The following is a 21,005-nucleotide window of genomic DNA, read 5'->3' on the forward strand; positions in this document are numbered from 1 at the left end:
AAAGCTAGCCATGAAGACATCTATGATCAGGGGAGACTATTTCAAGAAGAGGAAAAACTACTGCAGGGTTTTGAGGTGGATGCATGCTCGGTGTTTAGAGGAATAACAAGAAGGTGAGATCAGCTGGAGCAGAGTGAGCAAAGTTGAGAGTAGGTATTGATGAAGTCATAGATGTAATGGAGATCAGGTTGAGTAGGGCTTTCGAAGCCATTGTATAGATTTTGGCTTTCACACTGAATGAAATGGGGAACGATTAGAGTTTTGAGCAGAAAAATGGCAGGACCTGACTTGTTTGTTAAAAGAGTAAGTGTTGAGAATAGACTGGGAGGAAGGGCAGGGATGGAAGCTAAGGAGTCCAGTTAAGAGGCTATCAGCATCCAAATGAGAGATGATAATGGCTTGGAGCAGGTAGCAACCATAAAAGTTGTGAGAAGTGATCAGATACTGAATTATTATTATTTTTTTTTTTTGAGACAGAGTCTTGCTCTTGTCACCCGGGCTGGAGTGCAGTTGCTCGATCTTGGCTCACTGCAACCTCTGCCTCCCGGGTTTAAGCGATTCTCCTGCCTCAGCCTCCCAAGTAGCTGGGATTGCAGGTGCATGCCACCATGCCTGGCTAATTTTTGTATTATTAGTAGAGACAGAGTTTCACCATGTTAACTAGGCTTGTCTGCAACTCCTGACCTCGTGATCCACCCACTTGGGCCTCCCAAAGTGCTGGGATTCTAGGTGTGGGCCACCATGCCCGGCCCTCTGAAAATATTTTGAAGGAAGAGCCCTTGCATTTGTTGGTATTTGATGAGGGGTGTGAGAAAAAGAGAAGAGTTAGGGATGACTTCAAGGGACTTGATATGAGCAACTGGTAGGATAATGTTGCATTAACTAAGATGAAAAAAATAAAAAATATGGAAAGAATTCATAAGCTTAAGGGTGTTTCTTTCTTTCTTTCTTTCTTTCTTTTTGGAGACAGGGTCTCTCACTCTCTTGCCCATACTGGAGTGCAGTGGCATGGTGGGCTCACTGCAACTTCTGCTTCCCAGGCTCAAAATGATCCTCCCACTTCAGCCTCCCAAATAGCTGGGACTACAGGCACACACTGCCACACTCAGCTAATTTTAAATTTTTTTTGTAGAGATGGGGTCTTGCTATATTGCCCAGGCTGGCCTCAAACTCATAGGCTCAAGCAGTCCTCCCACCTCAGCTTCTCAAAGTGTTGAGATTATAGGCATGAGCCACTGTGCCTAGCCAATGGTGTTTTCTTTTGGGGGAGGAGTAATATTAGAGACTTAGTTTTGAAAATGTTTATGACTGAGATGTCCATTAGACATCCAATTGGAGACATAATGCTGGACTGGAAATTTGTATTTCGGAATCATCAGCATGAATGGTTTTAAAGCTGTAAGCCTGGAGGATGGCCAGTAAGGTAGATAGTAACAAGGGCCAAGGACTGAGCCTTGAAGTACACTCAAAGGAAAGAGATTAGTGAAAAAAAGGAGGAATTAGCAAAAGAGACTGACAAGTGACTAGTCAGGTAGGAAGTAAACAAAGTGAAGAAAGTATTTCCAGGAAGAAAGAATGATGAACAATGTCAAATACCACTGATAGATTAGGTAGGTTGACAATTGAGAAATGGCCATTAGAGTTAGGACCTGTAGGTCATTGATAAACTTGACAAAAGTTTTGGTGGAGTATAGTGGGGTTCAAGGAGATAATGTCTGATGAGAGTAGGTTTACAAGAGGATGGTGGAATTGGAGGCATTGTGTATAAAAAACTCTTTTGAGATATTTTTCTATAAAGGGAATCACATAAATGTAGTGGCAGGTAGATAAAAAATAAGGTCCAGAGACAATTTCTAAACTGAGCATATTTTTTAAAAAAATTCTGCTCTGTTTTATCTAGCATTTTGCCCATGTCTGTCCGATCTGCTGTCTTGATTGGAATCCCTATGGCCATTTTCCCACCACCCCCAAAAAAGTAAAATGCAAGGATCTCCTAAAAATTAGCCAGAGCACTTTTAACATTAAGCCACCACAGGGAAAATGCAAAGATCCGGGGACAAACTTTTGAATGCCCTTGTCCCCTCTCCCTTTACATATTTGTAGTTTACCTAACCATCAGATATTGAAGTTTGCATTTGAAGCCTACTCTATGTCCAACCTCAAAACCCATGTCTCTCTCTTCATATCCTTCAGGACACTATTCATGGAGACAATTATAGAATAAAAGTGAATCTAAAATTTCACTCAAAACTGTAAAAGCATGTTGATTATCTTCCTATCCCCATGTATGCATTTTCACCATACTCCTAATTGCATTTTAAATTGGTATCTTTTTGCTTCCAAAGTAGTTTACTGGCTTTGTTTTTTTCCAAGCCAATTACCATTACTGCATGTGATGCTGTCATTTAAGTTAATTTAAGCTCACTGCATTTATATTGATAAGCTAAAACATATGAGTACCCAAAGTGGACATCTTAATTAACATTTGAGAATATAAATTTATATTGAAAAGAATCCAGGAAAGAAAGAGGTAGTGATTAAATCGTTAGATGGCTATGAAGAAGAACCAAAGGAAGAGGACAGAGGCAGATCATATCTCCTCTTAATGAATACCAATTCACCATAGTATCATAAATAATGAAAAGATTGTCACATCTCCAACAACATATCACTTATTTTAAGGAGTATAAAACATAATCACTTGAACAGTGAGGTTTCACAATTTTCTGAAGTTAAAATGCTGGGATGTGATCCAACAAACAGATTCCTTGTAGAAAAATCACCGTGGGTCTGTGTCTTAAGCCAATCCAAAACAAAAGCAAACACAATATTTTGTAAGGGATGTAAAAGATTTAACTGCCAAACCAGGTACTTAAATTTCATATAGACAGTGAACCACAGACTATTCAAAAAAGACCCAGTTGTTAAGGAACTATCACTCAATAGAAACATGTACACAGTTAAAGGCAACAAATGGCTCAAAGGTAGCCAGGCTTAGGAAAAAAAGCATTGAGTTTGGAGCCAATAGATTCTCTCTCTCACTCTGCTTCTGCCTGTCTATATGGCCTTACCCTCGTTGACACTATCAAATGATAACATTGCACTAGAAGCTCTTAGAGGCCTTTTCACCTCTCTGCTAAAAGTACTTTTGCCAATAATACTTACAACTTTAATCTGCCAAAAGATATGGAATGGTTGTTAAACAGCCCCCAGTTGGCCTTTTCTTGCTCTAAGCCTAGGATGCATGTGCAGGAACTCTGGGAAAATAGCCTTATCAGTGAAGGTGCAGCTCTCCCACTGCTGTCCCATTTCTCTGTGAACCAGTGTGTTTGGGTTTAATAATGAGGAATGGGAGATGAGATGACTACTATCCTTGGCTACTATCATGACAGCATCCTACTGACACCACTGAAATCCATAATTGTTTTTGCCATGCCTTTTGATCTATAAACATTTTTGATGCCTTTGTTTTTAGTGTTATGTATACTGTGTTTCTCTTATTGAGTTTGTTAATGTATACCTGTGGCATCTATAATCTCTGCTTGTTATCTTCCAGCGATATTTTTAAGGAGGTATTTGATGATTTTGTGTTAGGTTTTCAGTTGATTGCAGCAGTGTTAGAAATTGTGATGTGAAATGCATCAATTTGTATTCTGCCTGTGTTTCCTATTCTAACTCCAAATTGCAATGTCCTATCTTTCTTTTTTGGAAATTTATAGGACCAAATTGAGATTACACAGGTTAAGCACCGTGGACCACAAGACATTCGTGTAACTGCTGTAGATTCTGATTCAACTTGTTGCTCCAGCACAGTTTCCCTGGATAATATTCCTGAATCTGCAGGTAGGTACATTTATGCATTTGGATAGGGACTATCAGAAGAAAAATAGTCACCTACAGGGTAATTACAGTTTTTCACATGAATATAACGCTGTATTTATAATAGTGTGAAATCACAGAGTGAAGTCCAACTTTCTTCATCTCCTGTAAATATTTGAGGTGATGATTTGAGAATAATAAAAATAAGTATTTCATCACAGTTTCAAGTGCTTGGAAATGGTCTGCTCTCCTATGTAATTTCAATCTTCTAAAAATTGATGCTGGATCTCAGTCCTTGAAGGAATAGCATTTTATCTTTTTATACTCATGTAGTCTATTCTGCTATGACACAGTATTTGGATTCCAGAGAAATCTCTTGTCATTGAGTTTTCATGGCAATAAAAGGGGAAAGTGAGTCTCTAAAAAACAGTGATATTTATTTCATGAGTTTCAATATGAAAGACATTTCATAACTATAATTGTATAAAACGTACAAAACTTAAGGAAATGGTGGATGCATAACACAGATCATATCTCCTAATTAATCCTGTCATAAATAATCAGTATGTGGAATCTTCATATATAGAAATAATAAGCTTTGTTTTAATTTTTATTTCACTCTTTTTTCAGTTTTTTAAATCCTATTTTAATATCTTCACTTAACAACTCTTAGTTAACAACTTTTCCATTGTTGCTATCAATCTCAAAGCTGTGTTTTAAAAAATCCTTCAAAAACAATTGATTTTTGGCAGGAGAGGCCAAACTCCATGAACTCATAATTGTGATTTCTAAAATTTATAAGAGCAATGATTACTTTAAACCTATTTATCTGGACTTACCATTGTAACTTTGCTATAGATAATTATTTGTATTTACTACTGTTAAGCCAATGGTCGAGAAATCCTTATAACCTTCCACAGATGACTATTCCAACAAAATGAGCATACTGAGATGGTTAGCAGTTATGGCTCATAAGGTAGAAGTCAAGTAGCTCATAGGTTTCTCTCTGTCACTTATAGATAATTTAGTAGCTTTGTTTACTTGGAATCAGAAAATTAAAAAATGCTAAACTGATTTGGAAAATGGCTTTTAGTGGAAAAAGAGTTAAGGAGAAAGATTTAACCAAGGATCTAAACACTGGAAGTATCCAGAAATCAGAATTTTCCAAAATATTTTCAATGGTCATCCCAAAATCACGCTATGATTAAAGGGCAATTTGTTCACATCCATAGCATGGTACGGTATGCAACCCCACACTGCAAAGAGCAGGTAGGAGGTGACAGAGTGGGTCACTTTGCCTAATCAAGATGTTTCTCTTTTCCAAACTTTTAATCTTGAAATAATTTTGGACTTAAAGAGAGTTGCAAAAATAGCACACAGAAAAAAAAAATAGAAAAATAAGCGAAAGATCCCATTTAGGATAACCTTCGTTTAGCTTCCCCTAATGTAACATTTTACATACCCATAGTACAACTGTCAAAACTAAGAAGTTAACATTGATGCAAAACTTTTAAGTGAGATTCAGCCTTTATTCAGTTTTCCCAGAAAGGTTGTTTTTTTTTTGTTTTGTTTTGTTTTTTTGTTTTTTTTTCTGTTCTGATAACTAACCCAGGATCCCTCATTGAATTTAAACAATACGTCTTTTTAGTTTACTCCAGTCTTTAACAGTGTCTCAGTCTTGCTTCTTTTTTTTTTTTAATCTGATACTTTTGAAGAACATGGGCCAGGTATTTGGTAGAATGTCCCTCAATTTGGACTAGTCTGATGATTTTTCAAGATGAGATTGAGGTCTTGCACTTTGAGAAAGAATACAACAGATGTGATGTGCCCTCCTTAGTGCATCATATCAGAATATACATGATGGAATATTTTATTGCTGGTGGTGTTAACTTGATTGCTTGGTTAAGGTGGTACTGTTTTCCCCTTTGTACTTACCAAATATTTGAGGAGAGGTACACTGATAACATACAAATAATGTTTCCTGTTTCTCCTTAAACTCTCCTTCACATTGTTGCATCATCAGTGGAATTGGCCTGCAGCAGTTACTCCTGTGGTGTTCTAGTGCCAATTTTTTTATTTCCCTCATTCCTTATGTATTTAGAAACTGCAATCTTGCTGTACTAAAGAGTTGTTTCTTGTCTCTCTTTCATTCATTTATTCATTCATTCATTTACATCAGGATGATCTCGTGGGCATTTTTTAATTATTTGGTTTGTAATTCAATACCATCATTTAAAAAAATTGTCTCAACTTTGGCTCATGGGGCTCTTTTAGGTTGGCTCCCTTGTCCTTTTACCATGTCTACGTCTTTTTTTTTCCCTTCACTTCCTTATTTCCATTATTACAAGTTGTTGAAAACAACCCCTTCTTTAAGGAACCTTACTTAGGTCCTTTATTTGGAGAGTGGAATTTAGAAATGAAGATCTGGGTGGTAGTTGCACTCATTGTTACAGGTGTGTCACCATTTCCAAGCCCTCTCAGTGGACAATGCCAGGAAAGATGTCTATTCATACTAACCTGTGCATAAATACAGATGGGTGCAAGCATAAACACCCATCTGTATTTATTTCAGCATGTAACAAACAAAAGCAACAACAACAACAGGAGTTCATTGATATCTCCTACTCCAGTCCATTACCATAGGGTTCATTCTACACTTTTCTGTGTGTTTATTTGTAATTTGTATCTCAGACAGTGGTAAACCTGGCTCTTATTATCTATCATATATTTATTGATTTTTTTTCAATGCATAAACATTCATAAAAAGTAGTTTCACAATTGCTAACCTGTATCCCTTAAGAAACAAATTTACCATTTGGAATAAGTTTGAGAATTAGTTTGAGTGTGCAGGTGGTGGTTGTTGTTATTGTTGTTGTTGTCTTTAACCTTGCAGCATCTAGGCAAACCTCTGTTTTCCAAAGTTCCTACGTCAGCTTCTTTATTTTTCACCCCGTCACTGTGGATATGCCATTTATTTGTAATAGAAGTAGATTCATTTATTACAGGCTGCATTTTCACCTGGGTTTTCCCACCTCCTGATCAATTCATTTTCAAATTTATGTACAACAAAATTCACTATTTGTGATATATAGTTCTATTGATTTTGACAAATGGTAAGAGTCATGTATCCATCACCACAGTACCAAACAGAATAGTTCCATCATCCCCAACATTACTTTGTCCTCCTTTGTACTCAATCTTGGTTTCCCATCCCCTGACAACCATTGAGGTGTTTCACCTCTGCAGGTTTCCCTTTTCCAGAATGTCATGTAAGAGGAATCATATGATATCTAGCCTTTTTGGCCTAGCTCCTTTCACTTAGCAAAATGCATTTAGGATTCATCCATGGTTCCATAAATCAATGATTCATTCCCTTTTATTGCTGAGTAGTATGACATCTTATGAATATACCAGGTCTTAAAACTTCATTCACCAGTAAAAGAATATCTGGGTTGTTTCCAAGTGTTTTTTGATCGTGAATAAACTACTTTAAACCTTTGCATAGAAGTTTTCGTGTTGTGTGCATATACGTTTTCAACTTCTGGGTGTAGGACTGCTGGGTCATTTGGGAAGTATGTGTTTAACTTTATTAGAAACTGACAAAATGTTTTCCAAAATGACTGTACCATTTTACATTATTGAAATAATGTTTTCCACTGTGCTTTTCAGGGCTCCTGAAACCAAGTCATGTCATAACACCTCCCAGAGCACTTTGAGCACTCCTGAGGTCCCACATTCTGGGTAACCCAATTGTTCAGAAGTCATTTATGACTAGATTAATTTGGTTTTATCAGTTGGATGATACCAAATCTCCAGAAGCAGAGCCAAAATAATTTTATAATGAATGAAATGACACTAACAACTGCAGTGGGCTTAAGCACTAGCTTAAGGTGGAGAACAGGCAGTGGTAACTTCACTCTCTCCCTGTTCTTCATTTTCAAATATGAACAGATTTTTAAAATAATATTCTGAATGATTCCTGGCACCTGGCACACCTCATCCTTAACATGGAGTAAAATGACTCTCTTATCCAGTCTTTTTGATAGCATTAATACTTTTGCTTTTAAGTTCTGAACTCACCTGTGCTTTCTTCCTCAACATTATTATCCTTGCAAGGTTTTCAATTTGAGCCTGAGGTGAATCCGTTGTACAAGGCAGAGCCAGTGGACCTGGAGTTCTCGGTGGACCAGGAGGACTCAGTGGACAAGGAGGGCCCAAAGGGCCAGCAGGACCCAGAGAACCTAGTGGATCTGTTGGACCAGACAGGCCTGATGGATTCCATGGACACAGAGGACTCAGTGGACCTGGAGACTGCTGGCACCAGTGCTCAGGTACCTCTGAAGGTCTCAGTTCACTTGCTTCACATATTTATCTAAACAGCTAATCTTGCAAAGCCCAAATTTTCACTCTTGTGATCAGCTTCACTTTGAAGAAGGTATGTTTGTTACTTTTTCAAAACTACCACTATTTCTATTGTACTGGATTTTCAAATGCAGCTGATAACTCAATGGACCTTCACAAACAGGGAGGTGGGAGGTTCTCTAAGTACCAAATCCCTGTGCTCTTCTTAATATGAAATCCCAAGGACAAATAGGAAGCTTAGCTACTAAGAAAAGGTGGTATTTTTAAGAGCCCTGCTCTTAACCACCTGTTAGAGCAGGCTAACCATCTAGAGGGAAGACAACCTTCTGGCCTACTCATACCAACCCTCTGCCTGCACTACAAGCTAGGTTTTCCCAGTGGAATTTTTATTAGGTTAGAGCATGCATTTCAGAGTATTAGATATACCCAATCTTGAAACGTTAGTACCAATGTACAGTGCAAAGCGAAATAAAAATGGTTGGATTAACTTCTGTGTAGCTCCTCTACCCAATTTGTACAATCATCTTTTATATTAGACAGAATTATTAAAATCAGGATTAGAACCCAAGCTAATGAGTTTATGGTCAGTTAATGTGGAATTGCATGCGTTTGTCACTGAGCCTAAGATTAGTCACTCAATTTCTAATGTCAAAGGGATTCTCATCTAATGAAAATAATTAAGGGCTAGAACACAATTGAGTTTGGCCTCAACAGTGTGGCCTTGGAAAATTCCTGAGCCTCAGTTTCTCCATGTTGAAATGGTCTTGGTTTGCAGGGATTTGCAGACAGCCATGAAAAACCTTTGAAATATTTAAAAGGAAATTTCTGTGAAAATTCATTTTGTCCTGATTTATGTCCTTATTATGACAAAATTTGTGGTCCCCCCTTTCACTGTTGACAGGTTTATCTTCTCTTTTGAATTAACTTGTAATTAAATTTTTGAGTATTACTTTTTTGAAAAAAATCACCAAAACAACCAGCAATGTAAGTGTGTCATCTGGCTCTGCATGTGCTAGTGTATTAGGCTTATTTCTGGATGCCATGTATCAACAACCTGGAGTGTATCCGGAAGATGGAGACCAGGATGAGGAAGGGGCTGGAAAACATCTTAATCAGTTGCTGAAGACACTAGAGAAGGGAATAATGGTGAGGGACAGCACAGCTAAATAGTTAAAGGGTCATAAGGTGGAAGATGTGGTTCCAGAGGATCAAGGAAGCAGTCTGGCACTATTAGCCCTTCTCAGATAGATTAGGTCACCTCTCAAAATAGCAAGTCCCCTGTAATTCAGTGGAAAGGTTAGAGCCAATGTTTGGCAGTCCATTTTCCAGGAACAGCAAAGAGAAGATTCCTACTTGGAGAGGGTGAGAGGATGTGATAACCTGTAAAGTTTGTTTCTTCCAGTCCTAAGTTTAGAGGGGTGTGTGTGTGTGTGTGTGTGTGTGTATTGGGTTTTTTTTGGTCTAGTGAATGTCTGCTTTCTTATAGGAAGAGACATATAATACATAGAGAAAGAAGGACAATTTGAACAATTTTCAATGGACTAAAAATACATATATAATTTTTATTCCAAATGATGAGAAAACAACTTGCAGGGTATTCTCTCTCTTTCTCTCAACTCATCTATGTACTTATATTACTCGTAAAGGTTATTGATGGACCACAGTATAAGTCTATTTTTGGTTTCTAGAAGTTGCAAGTGTGTGGACCTTTTTCTTATTTTAATATTGTAAATTATTTATGGATCAGGACTGTGGCTCTCTGACCTTGTTTATGGGCATGGTATACAGCACAGTTCAGGGCAAATAGCAATTGTTCCCAGGCCCTACTTCCAGCCTTGAAAGATAGTTCCTTTCCAAGGATCTCATCTCTTTTCTGTCCCTCTCAGCCAATCAGCTGATAAGTCCTATCCACCTTTTTTGTGTTTGTTTTTCAAGAGACAGGGTTCTTGTTTTGTTGTCCAGGCTGGTTTCGTGCCTCAAGCAGTTCTCCCACATCAGCCTCCTGAGTAGCTGGGATTACAGATGCAAGCCATCACACCCAGCTCAGTTTCTTTTTTATTATTGCTTTTCAAACTTCATTTTACTTTAAGATATTGTGGATGTTAATCTTTTTCTTAGAATTTTGTTTGTTTATTTTTGATATAGTTGTACATGGTTTTGGAGGTAATGTGATATTTGAATACATGTATACAATACTTAATGATCCAATCAGGGTAATCAGGGTAACACATTTTCTTTAGCCATTTGTCTGTTGGGCTAATTTCAAATTTTGGCTATTGTGAATAGTACTGCATGAACATGGGGGTGCAGGTATCTTTTTGATCTAGATTTCCTTTCTTCTGGTGTATACCCAACAGTGGGATTTGTTGGATCATATGGTAGCTGTATTTTTAGTTACATGAGGAATCGCCATACTGTTTTCCATAGTGGCTGTACAAATACATTCCTACCAACAGTATATGAGTATTCTCCTTTCTCCGCATCCTCACCAGCGTTTGCTGTTTTCTTAATTTCTCTCAAATGGTGTCCTTTTCTTTTTATATCATCTACCTCTAGTTTGTTCCACGCCCCTGTTATCTCTACCTTGAATTACTCCTACAGCCTTATAACTGACTTGTCCCAAACTCCAAGCTTCCTTTGTCGCACCACTTCATCTTCTGCACGGGTACCAGAAGGGATGTTTTACAACTGAGATCTGAGTATGTTACATCCCTGATAAGAACACACCTTCTAGCAGCAGTGCCACGTGGCAAATGAATAAAATCTGAGTTCCTTGGCTGCCTGAACCTGTACAAAACTCTGGCTTCTCCTCCATATGTGACCTGCCTTACTCCTTCTGTTCCAGTCAATATGGAGCATCATTTGCCCTGTAACACACTCTCTACTTTTATAAACCTGTATGTTTGCTTCCTTCTAGATGTGAGGCTGTTATCCAAGTTAAAATTAGATTTCCAGGACCTACAGAAGAGTCCACCTAAGTACTGTAATTGTTCATGAGAACAATGACAGTATGTACTTTTCAGGGCTCTGTGAAGATCAGACCTGTGAGTTTTCATACAGTGCTTAGAAGAGTGCCTGGAACAGAGGAAGTGCCAATTGATGATTTTCATTATTGCATTGCTAGCAGGGACCCTATTGGTGGACTGTCATTTGTGATTTGACCTAGGGGTAGAATACTTTGGCACTGGCCTGTGACTTTTCCACTAAGGACTTTAGGCAGGTCGTTTCATGTCTCTGGGCCAATTCTACATCTTTCTTTTTGGGAAAAGAATCAGGTTAAATGATCTGCATGGTCCATTTCTTATCTAGAAGTCCCAAATTCTCTAACCATGTTTTCAAACTTTCTAGTAATGAATGAAATCAGGATTTGAGTGCTACCATTTGCATTCTCAGTCTTTCAGAAATTTTGAAGTGAAACACTATGGTAAGACTTGGAGAAACCACTGTCCCCGTACATGAACCATAAGTAATTCCTCCCCACAGCCATCGCAGCTGTTATCACCAGTTGTATACAGCATCATTAGCCAGGAACTGGACCTGATAAAGAAGTTGAAGGAGCAACTTGAAAAGAGGACTCAGATGCTGCATGATGCCATCCAAAACCAGCAGGATGCACTGGAAGTGATGTTGAATCAGTTTCAGACACGTCAGGCTGCTAGGTTTCAGGTCAGAGACCGTTCTATATAAGTGGCAGATGGAAGAGGAGAGAGGGACCTTGGGAGGCCTTAAGGAGTTAGTCAATAGAGCCTGAAGTTAGTGACAGCTGCTGCCCACAGGGTGACATGGGATATCTAAAGTGATCTCCAATGGGGACTTAGAGTTTTTCCCTTTTGCTCTTGACTACAAGAGCTGAGATTGGCCCAGCCAGGCCTTGGCAATGGTAGGTGTGACTTCCATATAGCCAAGGCTTCCTGCAGGCTTGCCTATGGGCAGTCCTGCTCCATGCCCAGCTTGTCTTGTGCGCTAAGGAAAGTGTGGACTGTGAATAAGACCTTTGTGATACTGTGTCCTTACAGAAGCAGCCAAACACATCACACCACATTGTCAGTCTTGATCATCAACCTTTGGAGGCAGTGCCCATGAAACAGCAGAAACAACACACTGGGCAAGTGAAGCGGTCTCTCCCACATCCCAAGGAGATCAAGCGACTCTGTGATTTATCTTTATACAACTCTCTCAAAAACACTAGGAAGCTTCAGGAACCTTGTGCTGCCTTTACCCAGGTATGGAAATGCTGTTTTAACTGTGTGTCTGAAAGGGGATTTTGTTTTCTTGAGGACTTTGACTCACCTGTTTCTCCTTAAGGGGTAGAGGCTATCCAGTTGGCTGCAATTTATTTGCCCAAGATAGTAAAAAATCCTGGGCTACCTAGACCTGAATGCACATGCTAGACCATGTATACATACATGTACATATGTGCTAGATTAGCAGACTCTCGCTGCCAGGTGTATGGCTGCAACTAGTATCCAGTCTAACAAGTAAACAGTCACAGTATGTGCAGAGAGGCTCAACTGTTGTTGCCTTTTGCTTTGCGAAAATTGAATGGGAGTGTTAAATAAATTTCTGGTAGGCTCTTGCAGACACCAGGGTCCTTTTATCTCTTGCCTTTTGATACAGCAGCAACTGGCACAGCAAGAACAACGTCTGAAGGAGCAGCAGCGGCAGCTACGAAAGCGGCTGCAGCAGCTGAGGGAGCAAAGGAAAGTGCAGAAGCAAAAGAAGATGCAGGAGAAGAAGAAGCTACAGGAGCACAAGATGCAGGAGAAGAAGAAGCTGCAGGAGCAGAGGCAGCAGAGAAAGAATAAGCTGCAGGAACAGAAGAAGTGGCAGATGCTGCAGAAAGGGACAAAGAAGGGCCAGCAGAAGCAGCAGCTGCAAGAGCAGCCACTGAAGCGTAATGTCATCGTGGGGAATCATACGCTGCAGATATGCCTGCAAAACCCAAGTGGTGTAACTGAGCCCCTCTGCAATAACCCTGTTAGATTTTTGCAGACCCAACCCATTGTTGTTCCTATCCAGATAGTAGCTGAACAACAGCTCTCTGGCTGTCAAGATGGAAACTCTGGGCAACAAGAAGATGAGAGTCAAAGGTAAGACATGCATGGAATGGTGATAGGTGCTGTGATCATTGCTTTTCCCTCATGGCTGGATCCCATGCCTGAGACCACAGACAAATGACCTGTCCATGTGACACCAGCAGCCCTCTCATCAACAGCAGCTTGCTCTCAACTTATCTTCTCTGTGGCTACTGCCATCATGCCTCTGCATGTGTAGCACATGGCTAAGCATCCATTGATGGAACAAAGGGGTACCCATGAAGAAAGGACTAGATAAGGAAGCCTCAATGCTAGGGAATTAGCCCACAAACCTTGAAATCACTTTGTTGGATTCCCCAAGCCCGGTCTGTTGCACAGGGCATCTATGGACAAGTCTTTTGTGTCCAAAGCTGAATAACTTCTGGGCTTCCAGTTTCATTCTCTAACTTTCCTGGAATCTGGTGATTCCACTAGACCAAGTGCAGGTATCTCCATAGCATTTATGAAAAGTAGGAGGGAAGTGAGAGTGAAACAATTGCTAAATTGCTGAGATCAGCCAAGAACACGTGAAGGTTGAGTCCTGAGTGGGAGTATAAGGACACAAACACATTTCTGCTCGATAATAAGGTCTTCAGCTTCAAGTGCTAGAAAGAGAAGGTTCTGCTCAGCAATGAAAGGATTGCTTAGCACATAGCGGGGGCCCACTAAATAGTTTTGAATGAATACTAGGTTTCTGAGACGGGTCTCCCAAAGCTCTCCGGACTTCCTTCTGGGCTTTTATTTAGAATCAGTGACTTTGACACGTAGACTGCTTTAGGGCCATATTGCCCACCTGACCTGATCATCAGAATCCACCTGAGGAGGGTGTGGAAAGTATAGATTCAGAGCCTGGATGGGGCTCAAAAATCTATATTGATCACAAGACTTCCAGGCTTAGGGTTGTGTAGAGAGCACTGGATTTGGAGTTTGGAAATCTGCCTTACAGTCTCTGCTCAGCCACTAGCTTCCTGAGTTCTTTCAAGGTAGATGAAATGACTTGCCCAAGGCCACAGAGAGCATAGTTGTGGCAGAATCAAGACTGTCCAAGTAATTTAAATAAAACCATTTGAGACAAGGGATTGTAATTTCTTTCAGTGTCTACATTCACTTTCCTTTGACAAGTTGAGTCTTAGTCAGCCCAAAGTGAGAATACAAACAAGTAAATCCTGTGGTGTGGCTACAAACCAAATGTGCCTGAAGCACCTACTGATGACCATGTGGGTGTCTCATCGGTTATGTCCAGATCCATGTCACTGCAACAGATTATTTCTCTTACAGTTTTCATCCTGAGGAGAATCAGGAGCCCACTATGAGCCACCTGCCATTGGTAGATACCCCAAACTCTGAGGCAATTTCTTCTTCCAGCATTACTCCCATAAGTTCAGACTCAACCATAAGCACCGTGGAGATCCCACAGGATTACGTCCATATTTGGGAACAGCTGTCTGATCCATGCGATCAAGTTGTTATCCAACTGAATACTTGGACTTGCGATGAGCAGGGCACCATGCACAGCCAACCCATCTACCGTCAGGTATGCTACAGCCTTCTCCTTTTCCTTCCAGCACAGGTCAACAGGGATTCTGGGCCCTTTCCTCATAACACACACCCCAAGAGCATGCTGTGTGTGAGAGCCAGACTTCAAAGCTGAATACACTTGAGGGCAGTTACTCACACGACGGTAGCACTCATTGCTGAGTAAAAGTATTCTCTGCAGGGTTCCTCAAAAAAGTGAACTGGCCTAGTGGATCTTGGATGCAATCTGACTGAAACTTCTCTCAAAAGTATGTTACATGGGCAAAGTGAGCCATGCCATTTTTTGAATCTGAGCTCATTGTCTGATCCCAAGCCTCTTGCCAGATTTATGGATCTTTAGTTCTGCTACAAAATCTAGGACCTAGTGTAAGTATGTTTCCTTGCACTAAAAATAAACCTAGGGCCCCTCTGTTTAATGTGTTTGGTATCCGTCTATGGGGTAACCTGTATTCTGAAGGGCAGGCCTACCTTGGGGACCATCTGCAGTGACCATGTTTCCAGGATAGAAGCTGGTCCAGATGGCAGTTACATAGCAGGTTTTGCTCCCAGCAGGCCATGTGGGGACTCCCCACACACAAATTTCACTAATGAGCTGAACTTACAAAAGGTGTTTTCACTGTAGCTTTAAAAATCTTACTATAGCTTAACCTTTTTTTTCTTCAAACAAAAAACTAAACCAAAACAACCACAAGAAATAGTAAGCTAAGGCAAAAAGGAGTTTAAATATTTTAAGCAAGCAAAGGCATGATTATTTTCACATATACACCTTGATCATCCGTGCCACCAGTACTGCAAGAAACTTGGTCACTTAGAGGGACTGCTCACATGGAGAGATCAGAGGGGGAAATAGGTCCTGTGGTTCCGTTACCAAGCCAGACTTTGTTGAGAACTTTTCATGCCTTTATGCCTATTTTTGAGGCACTTTCCCTCCTAGAGGGGATCCTGAGAGGCCAAACCAGCACAAGGCTGAGCACATAGCCCAGGGAAGTGGGGAAGGTCAGATTCTGCAAGGTTGCTCAGCTGGAAGAAAGCAGTGGAAGAGCCAAGGGCAGGACCATGTCAGAGCTTCCCTGGCCACAAATCCTCAAGGGCTCACTGCTATCCTCAGAATGAAGCCTAAGCTCCTCCTCTTAGCGTCCCAGCCCTCACTACCCTGCCCTGGCTTATCCCTACTGCCTTCTGGAACCTTTCTACCTACAAGTTCCCAGACACCTCCAGCTGTCTGCCCAGAGCCCAGCCATGCTCCTTGTGCTCCCGGTGTCTTCTCCACCCCCTTGAGTCCCACTCACTGAAATCTTGCATCACCTTGCAACATAACCCAAGGAATCCCTCCTCCCTAACCAGAAAAGACCTCCACAGCCAACACTTTGTAACACCATCTTTGTATTCATTCTTCCTCTCTCCTCCACACTCCAGTGTGGATTGGTACCTCTTCTGCCATTTTGTTAAAGTGGGTCAATTAGCTGCAAATCAGAGTCAGCATGGAAATCACTGAGTCCAAGGCCCAAGACTAGTGGCCTTGGCTGGCCATGGCTGGCAGAGAAGCTGGAAAAGGGAAGGCCAGACACAGACCCAGGAGCTTTAAGGCAACTTTGAGAAAGTCTGGGTCTGCTTCTGCTGCTCTTTAAGCCAAGATGCTGTTGGGAGAGAGAGGAGCAGATGAACGTCATCTTCTCCAGCTCTCCCGCCTACCATCACCTTGAAGGCTCATGTTCCAAAGAGGTATTTCTCAGCAGCTTGCCTATTTGAACTAAAGGGATCCTCCCACCACCAAAAAATGGGCCCATGAACTCTAGTAAAACATTCCACCTTATTTCACTTTTTCCTGGCAGGTGCAAGTTTCTGACATAGGAGACGAGGAACCTCCTAGTCAACAGGCTTTCCAAGGCCCTGCTGCATACCAGCCAGACCAGATGAGATACTTGACACCTGAGGAGCAGCCTGGCTCAAACAAGTAGCGCTAGCAGTACTTTCATGACCAACGATGAGGGGAAATGGGGGTGGGGCCAAGCCAATGAGGTCTGCATGACCAGGGGACCTTCAAGGTGCATAAAATCCCTTGGAGTAGGGGTTGGGGTTAGAGAAATAATTGTTTCCTGATAGATTATGTTTGTAATTGTTTATTAAGCACAGCCTGTTTCCTGGAAGTTATGCTGCAGAGGCAGCCTGTGATCCGTAGTATGCTAGGGTGTGCCAGCAGGCAGCCACAGCTGGCTCTGGTGTCCCATCTGCCCTGTGTCCTGCTTTGCATATCCATATTCCACCACAGGAAGGTAGTGTGCTGAGAGTTTGCTCAAATTTTTCAACACAAAGAAAAAAGAAAAAAAAATGCCAGAGTCCTTTTTAATCCAGTAAATCTAGAGGCTGTTTTGTCTTAGCCACAAGAATTCTGAAGTCTTGACCCTGATGATCAAGCCCTGCCTTCCCTCCATAGTCTTGCTGGAGAAGCCCAGACAGAATGGGACTCCAACTAAGGGAACCTGAAATCAGCTCAATGGAAGCACTTAAGAGCTTAAATAATTATGGCTTCCTTGCTTAATAAACGTTTACATTCACTGGAGCTTTGTGAGTTGATGAGTGATGTTTGGAACCCGACTGTGCCAAAGTCCCTGGTGAAGGGCTCATTTCCTACAGTTAGGCCCTTTTGAGGATCCTGCTCCCCTGTCTCTGGTTCACACCTCGGCTCCATGCCGCATTTGCAGAGACCAGCGACTGCTGCCTTCACATATGGCCATGTGCCCAGGCCTGCTGTGTAGCCTTTCTTTGTGTAGCTCAGGCATGCTGATTCCTTCATTGACAACAAGGGCAGCCACAAGCCCACTGAGCTTTGAAACAGTTGGCCTAGGGGCTACCTTCTCAGGGTAGATGGTGTTTGTGCCTCACATATTACCTCAGAAGTAAGCCTTAACACTAAAAGACAGTGTACCCATTCTTTTTACATGTGGGTTCTTTCTCTCCCATCAGTAGACTTTTTAATGGATAGAGGTACCCCTTAGAGGGAAAATGATTTTTCTTACTAGTCAGGCACCAAGAAGGACATCTTCGCAGTTGTCTGCATGGTGTAGACAGAGGCTTGGATAGCCAAACCAGGGGTCATTGTGTGCCTTTCTTAAGGTAATGAACCATTGCTGGGAAAAAGCAAGGGAAACCCCAGTCTCTAGTGGCAAGTTAAAATAAAGGAGGCACATTAGGCCTCACACCACAGGAGGAGCCTGAGATTCCTTAGGAAGTATCTCTACCATGGTTTTATGGACTGAATGTTTGTGCCCCACCCCAGATTCATATATTGAAGCTGTAACCACCCAGTGTCAGGGTGTTTGTTTGAAGATGGCACCTTTGATGGGGGTGATTAAGGGTAGATGAGGTCACTAGGGTGGGACTATCATGATGGGATTACTGCCCTTAAAAAAAGAAACACTAGGAACGTTGCTGTGCCCCCCAGGCCCCTGCACATGCACATGGGCACATGCATGCACACATGTACGTACATGCATGCAAGAGGTCATGTGAGCACACAGCGAGATGGTGGCTGCATGCAAGCCAAGGAAAGACGCTCCAGGACAAAACCTACCTTGCCAAAGCCTTGATCTCGGACTTCACAGCCTTTAGAACTGAGAAATGCATGCTGTTGCTGAAGCTACCCAGTCAATGGTATGTTGCTATGGTAGCCTAAGCTGATGAAAACACACAGGCTGTTCTCAGGTGTGTCCCTTTGCAGCCACTGGGAAAGGATAGCTGATGGCTCAGTTGGTTGTCAGAGTCACCCACTGACCCATAGAGGTAAACCTCCCCTCACAATCATCAGATGCAGAACATTGCTAAGAGCCAGTTAACGGTGGCACCAGAGGAGACAGAAGTAGAGTTTAGAGACATTCTTTATACCCTCTGTGACAAGGGACAGGAAGAGTTGGAAGTGTCTGGCATTCTCAGCTGTTGGCAAGAAGTCTCTTGACAGGCCAAATGCAGCTAAGAGGCAGAAGCAGCCACACCTGCCGTCACCTCCCCTCCTGAATGTGCAGGACTGTACAATTGGAAAACCAAGCCACATCTGTCAGAGGAATGAGGAACGTGTGCAAGGGAGTACGAGGGCACTGACTGCTGGCATGCACAGTGGAGGCCTACAACTGGAGCAGGGGAAGGAATGGTGGTAGTGATATGTGAACCCCTTCCAGCTACTCAGCCAGCCTGGTAGAATTCTGGTCACGGGGGAGGCTCAGGGGTTTACTGGGCAGCATCAGTAGCTCCCAATTATAGGCTCAGTTTTACCTCAGGTTCATCACTTAAGTTCTCTGGGCCTCACTTTCTCTATATGAATAAAAGGGAGTTTGGAGGAGATAATGTCTTTCCCACCTAGCTCTTAGAGCAGATGAGGACACATGAATGGAATGGTAGAGCTAAAACAGCCTTAGGGAGAGGCACTGTGAAAGCCGTGGAGGCTGGAGACATTAGGCTGGGGTTGTTGTTTGAATTCAGTGTTTAGAGTGTGCCTGGGCTAGGGTTTATCTGAACTGGGAGAGTCTGTAGTCACCCACTAGTCAACTGCTTACCTCATAGGTCAGCCCTGGAGCCAGGCAACCAGAGGGATTGGTGGCTGACTTGGTCTGCTTTTACCTAGAAATCCTCTCAGGAGTAGCTCCAAGGACAATCCATCTTTTCATTGAGGGTAAGAATGGGTTACAGGGACCAAAAGCCCAGAACCAGTGCTCCTGTGCCAGACTGTCCAGTTGTGTTGTGAATTACTAAAGTCAAACTCTGATGAGTGAATGCTCTGTGACCACTTATGCAGTTCCAGGGTTGAACCCCTGTTTTAAGGCATTCGTGGTGCCGCTGGCAGGCCTGTTCCAGCTTGCTCCTGGCCTAGACACCTTACCCTTGGCTGCCTTAGCAGATCAGTATCTCTGCCTGGACTCAGTTGGTGCTTATCTTTTTGCTCATTGTCCCAGGCATGAGCTGTAATTCCCCCAGCTCCAGAGCACCAGGGAGAACAGTCCAGGGTTTTCGGAGAGGCAGACAAGGCACAAGGATGGCAGTGTGAAAACTAAGCAACAGGGCTTATACCAGCCTTGCCCAGGGTAAGAGAGAAGTCTGGGCACAGCTTGGGTCAAGAAGGCCTGTCATAGACCAAGCTTTCAGGGTCACAGCTCACACTTGAAGGCAGTATGGCTGTCCCCATGGTCTGTGCTAGGCTGCTCCATGAGGCTCTGGGGGACTCTGCCATTCATACCACAAAGTTTCGCCAGGTAAATCTTCAAATGATTGCTTCATCTGGAACTACTCTGGACAAACATTTTCTGTCCCTTGGTCTCCCTTCTATCCTCACATACTGCATGCACACAATGTACCCCTTCTTTACCCTCAGGCTCTTCTTGGGGGTGAGGGAGAGAACGGTGGGTGACGACATGTCTCACCAGCAGCCCAAGGCCAGGCTGACCCCAATTAAGAGGTTAGGAGGGCAAATCTGAAGGTGCAGCAGTCCTTGAGTGCAAGACCCCACTCCCAGCACCTCTAGCCTTGGCTGATGGGTGGCAGCCTCCTTCTTGGGTGTCCTCAGAGTTCCAGCAGCATTCTGTCTCATGCTTTGAGCACAGTGGCTCACACACTACTAGATGGCTGAGTACCTGGCTTTGGCCAAAAGGGCTGCCTGTTCCCAGAGGTTCCTGGCCTCTGCTGGGATGTGGCCTCCTGACTTGCTATAGCAGCCCAGCCTGCACGAGCTTCCCTTTTGATAGTGTAGAGGCCCAGAGGGGCCAAAGCACTGCAAGTTTGTTGGCACAGGGATCCTGCAGCAGGAACCCATCCCTTCTTTCCCCTCCCGTTCCTTCCAGCAGAACCGCCGATACCACCTCCAGATCCAATGCCATGCCAGAAAAGGAGGCCCAAGCCCAGGCCTTCCTCCACCCGTCGACACAGCCACTAGCAGCCCCAGGATTGAAAGTGGGCAGTACTGGGCCCTTTTCATTCTCCTACAAGTTGATGGTAGTTCAGTTTGCATTTCTTTACCTCTCCAGCATGAAGCCAAATTGGCTTTACCTGTCTGGAAAAGTGCAAGAGTTGCACTTGCATGTGGGCTGGTAGGGTAGGGGAAATTGGAAGACCATGACAGAGGTAGGCCAGCCACGACACATGGCAGAGCTTCCAGAAACAGCCACTGCAACCTCCACATCAGTTCATCACCAGGTGGGCAGAACAGCACTCCTCATTGAGCAGTGCTCA

At 42.6% G+C, this 21,005-nt stretch overlaps 1 protein-coding gene across 1 annotated transcript in view; it reads left to right on the plus strand.

Annotated features, from left to right (window-relative positions):
• PASD1 (PAS domain containing repressor 1) overlaps positions 1-17,352 on the plus strand; it is a 66,663-nt gene extending 49,311 nt beyond the window's left edge. Inside the window, exons 9-15 of the mRNA XM_032264119.1 lie at positions 3,720-3,843; positions 7,921-8,150; positions 11,665-11,816; positions 12,191-12,404; positions 12,799-13,271; positions 14,535-14,790; positions 16,625-17,352. Coding sequence (XP_032120010.1) covers positions 3,720-3,843; positions 7,921-8,150; positions 11,665-11,816; positions 12,191-12,404; positions 12,799-13,271; positions 14,535-14,790; positions 16,625-16,750 — 1,575 coding nt within the window. The 3' untranslated portion in view covers positions 16,751-17,352. The remainder of the gene's footprint in view (positions 1-3,719; positions 3,844-7,920; positions 8,151-11,664; positions 11,817-12,190; positions 12,405-12,798; positions 13,272-14,534; positions 14,791-16,624) is intronic.
• The last annotated feature ends 3,653 nt before the right edge of the window (positions 17,353-21,005 follow it).

The sequence above is a fragment of the Sapajus apella genome, unplaced genomic scaffold (genome assembly GCF_009761245.1).
Source record: "Sapajus apella isolate SASKATOON/1434 unplaced genomic scaffold, GSC_monkey_1.0 scaffold142, whole genome shotgun sequence".
NCBI classification, from domain to species: domain Eukaryota; kingdom Metazoa; phylum Chordata; class Mammalia; order Primates; family Cebidae; genus Sapajus; species Sapajus apella.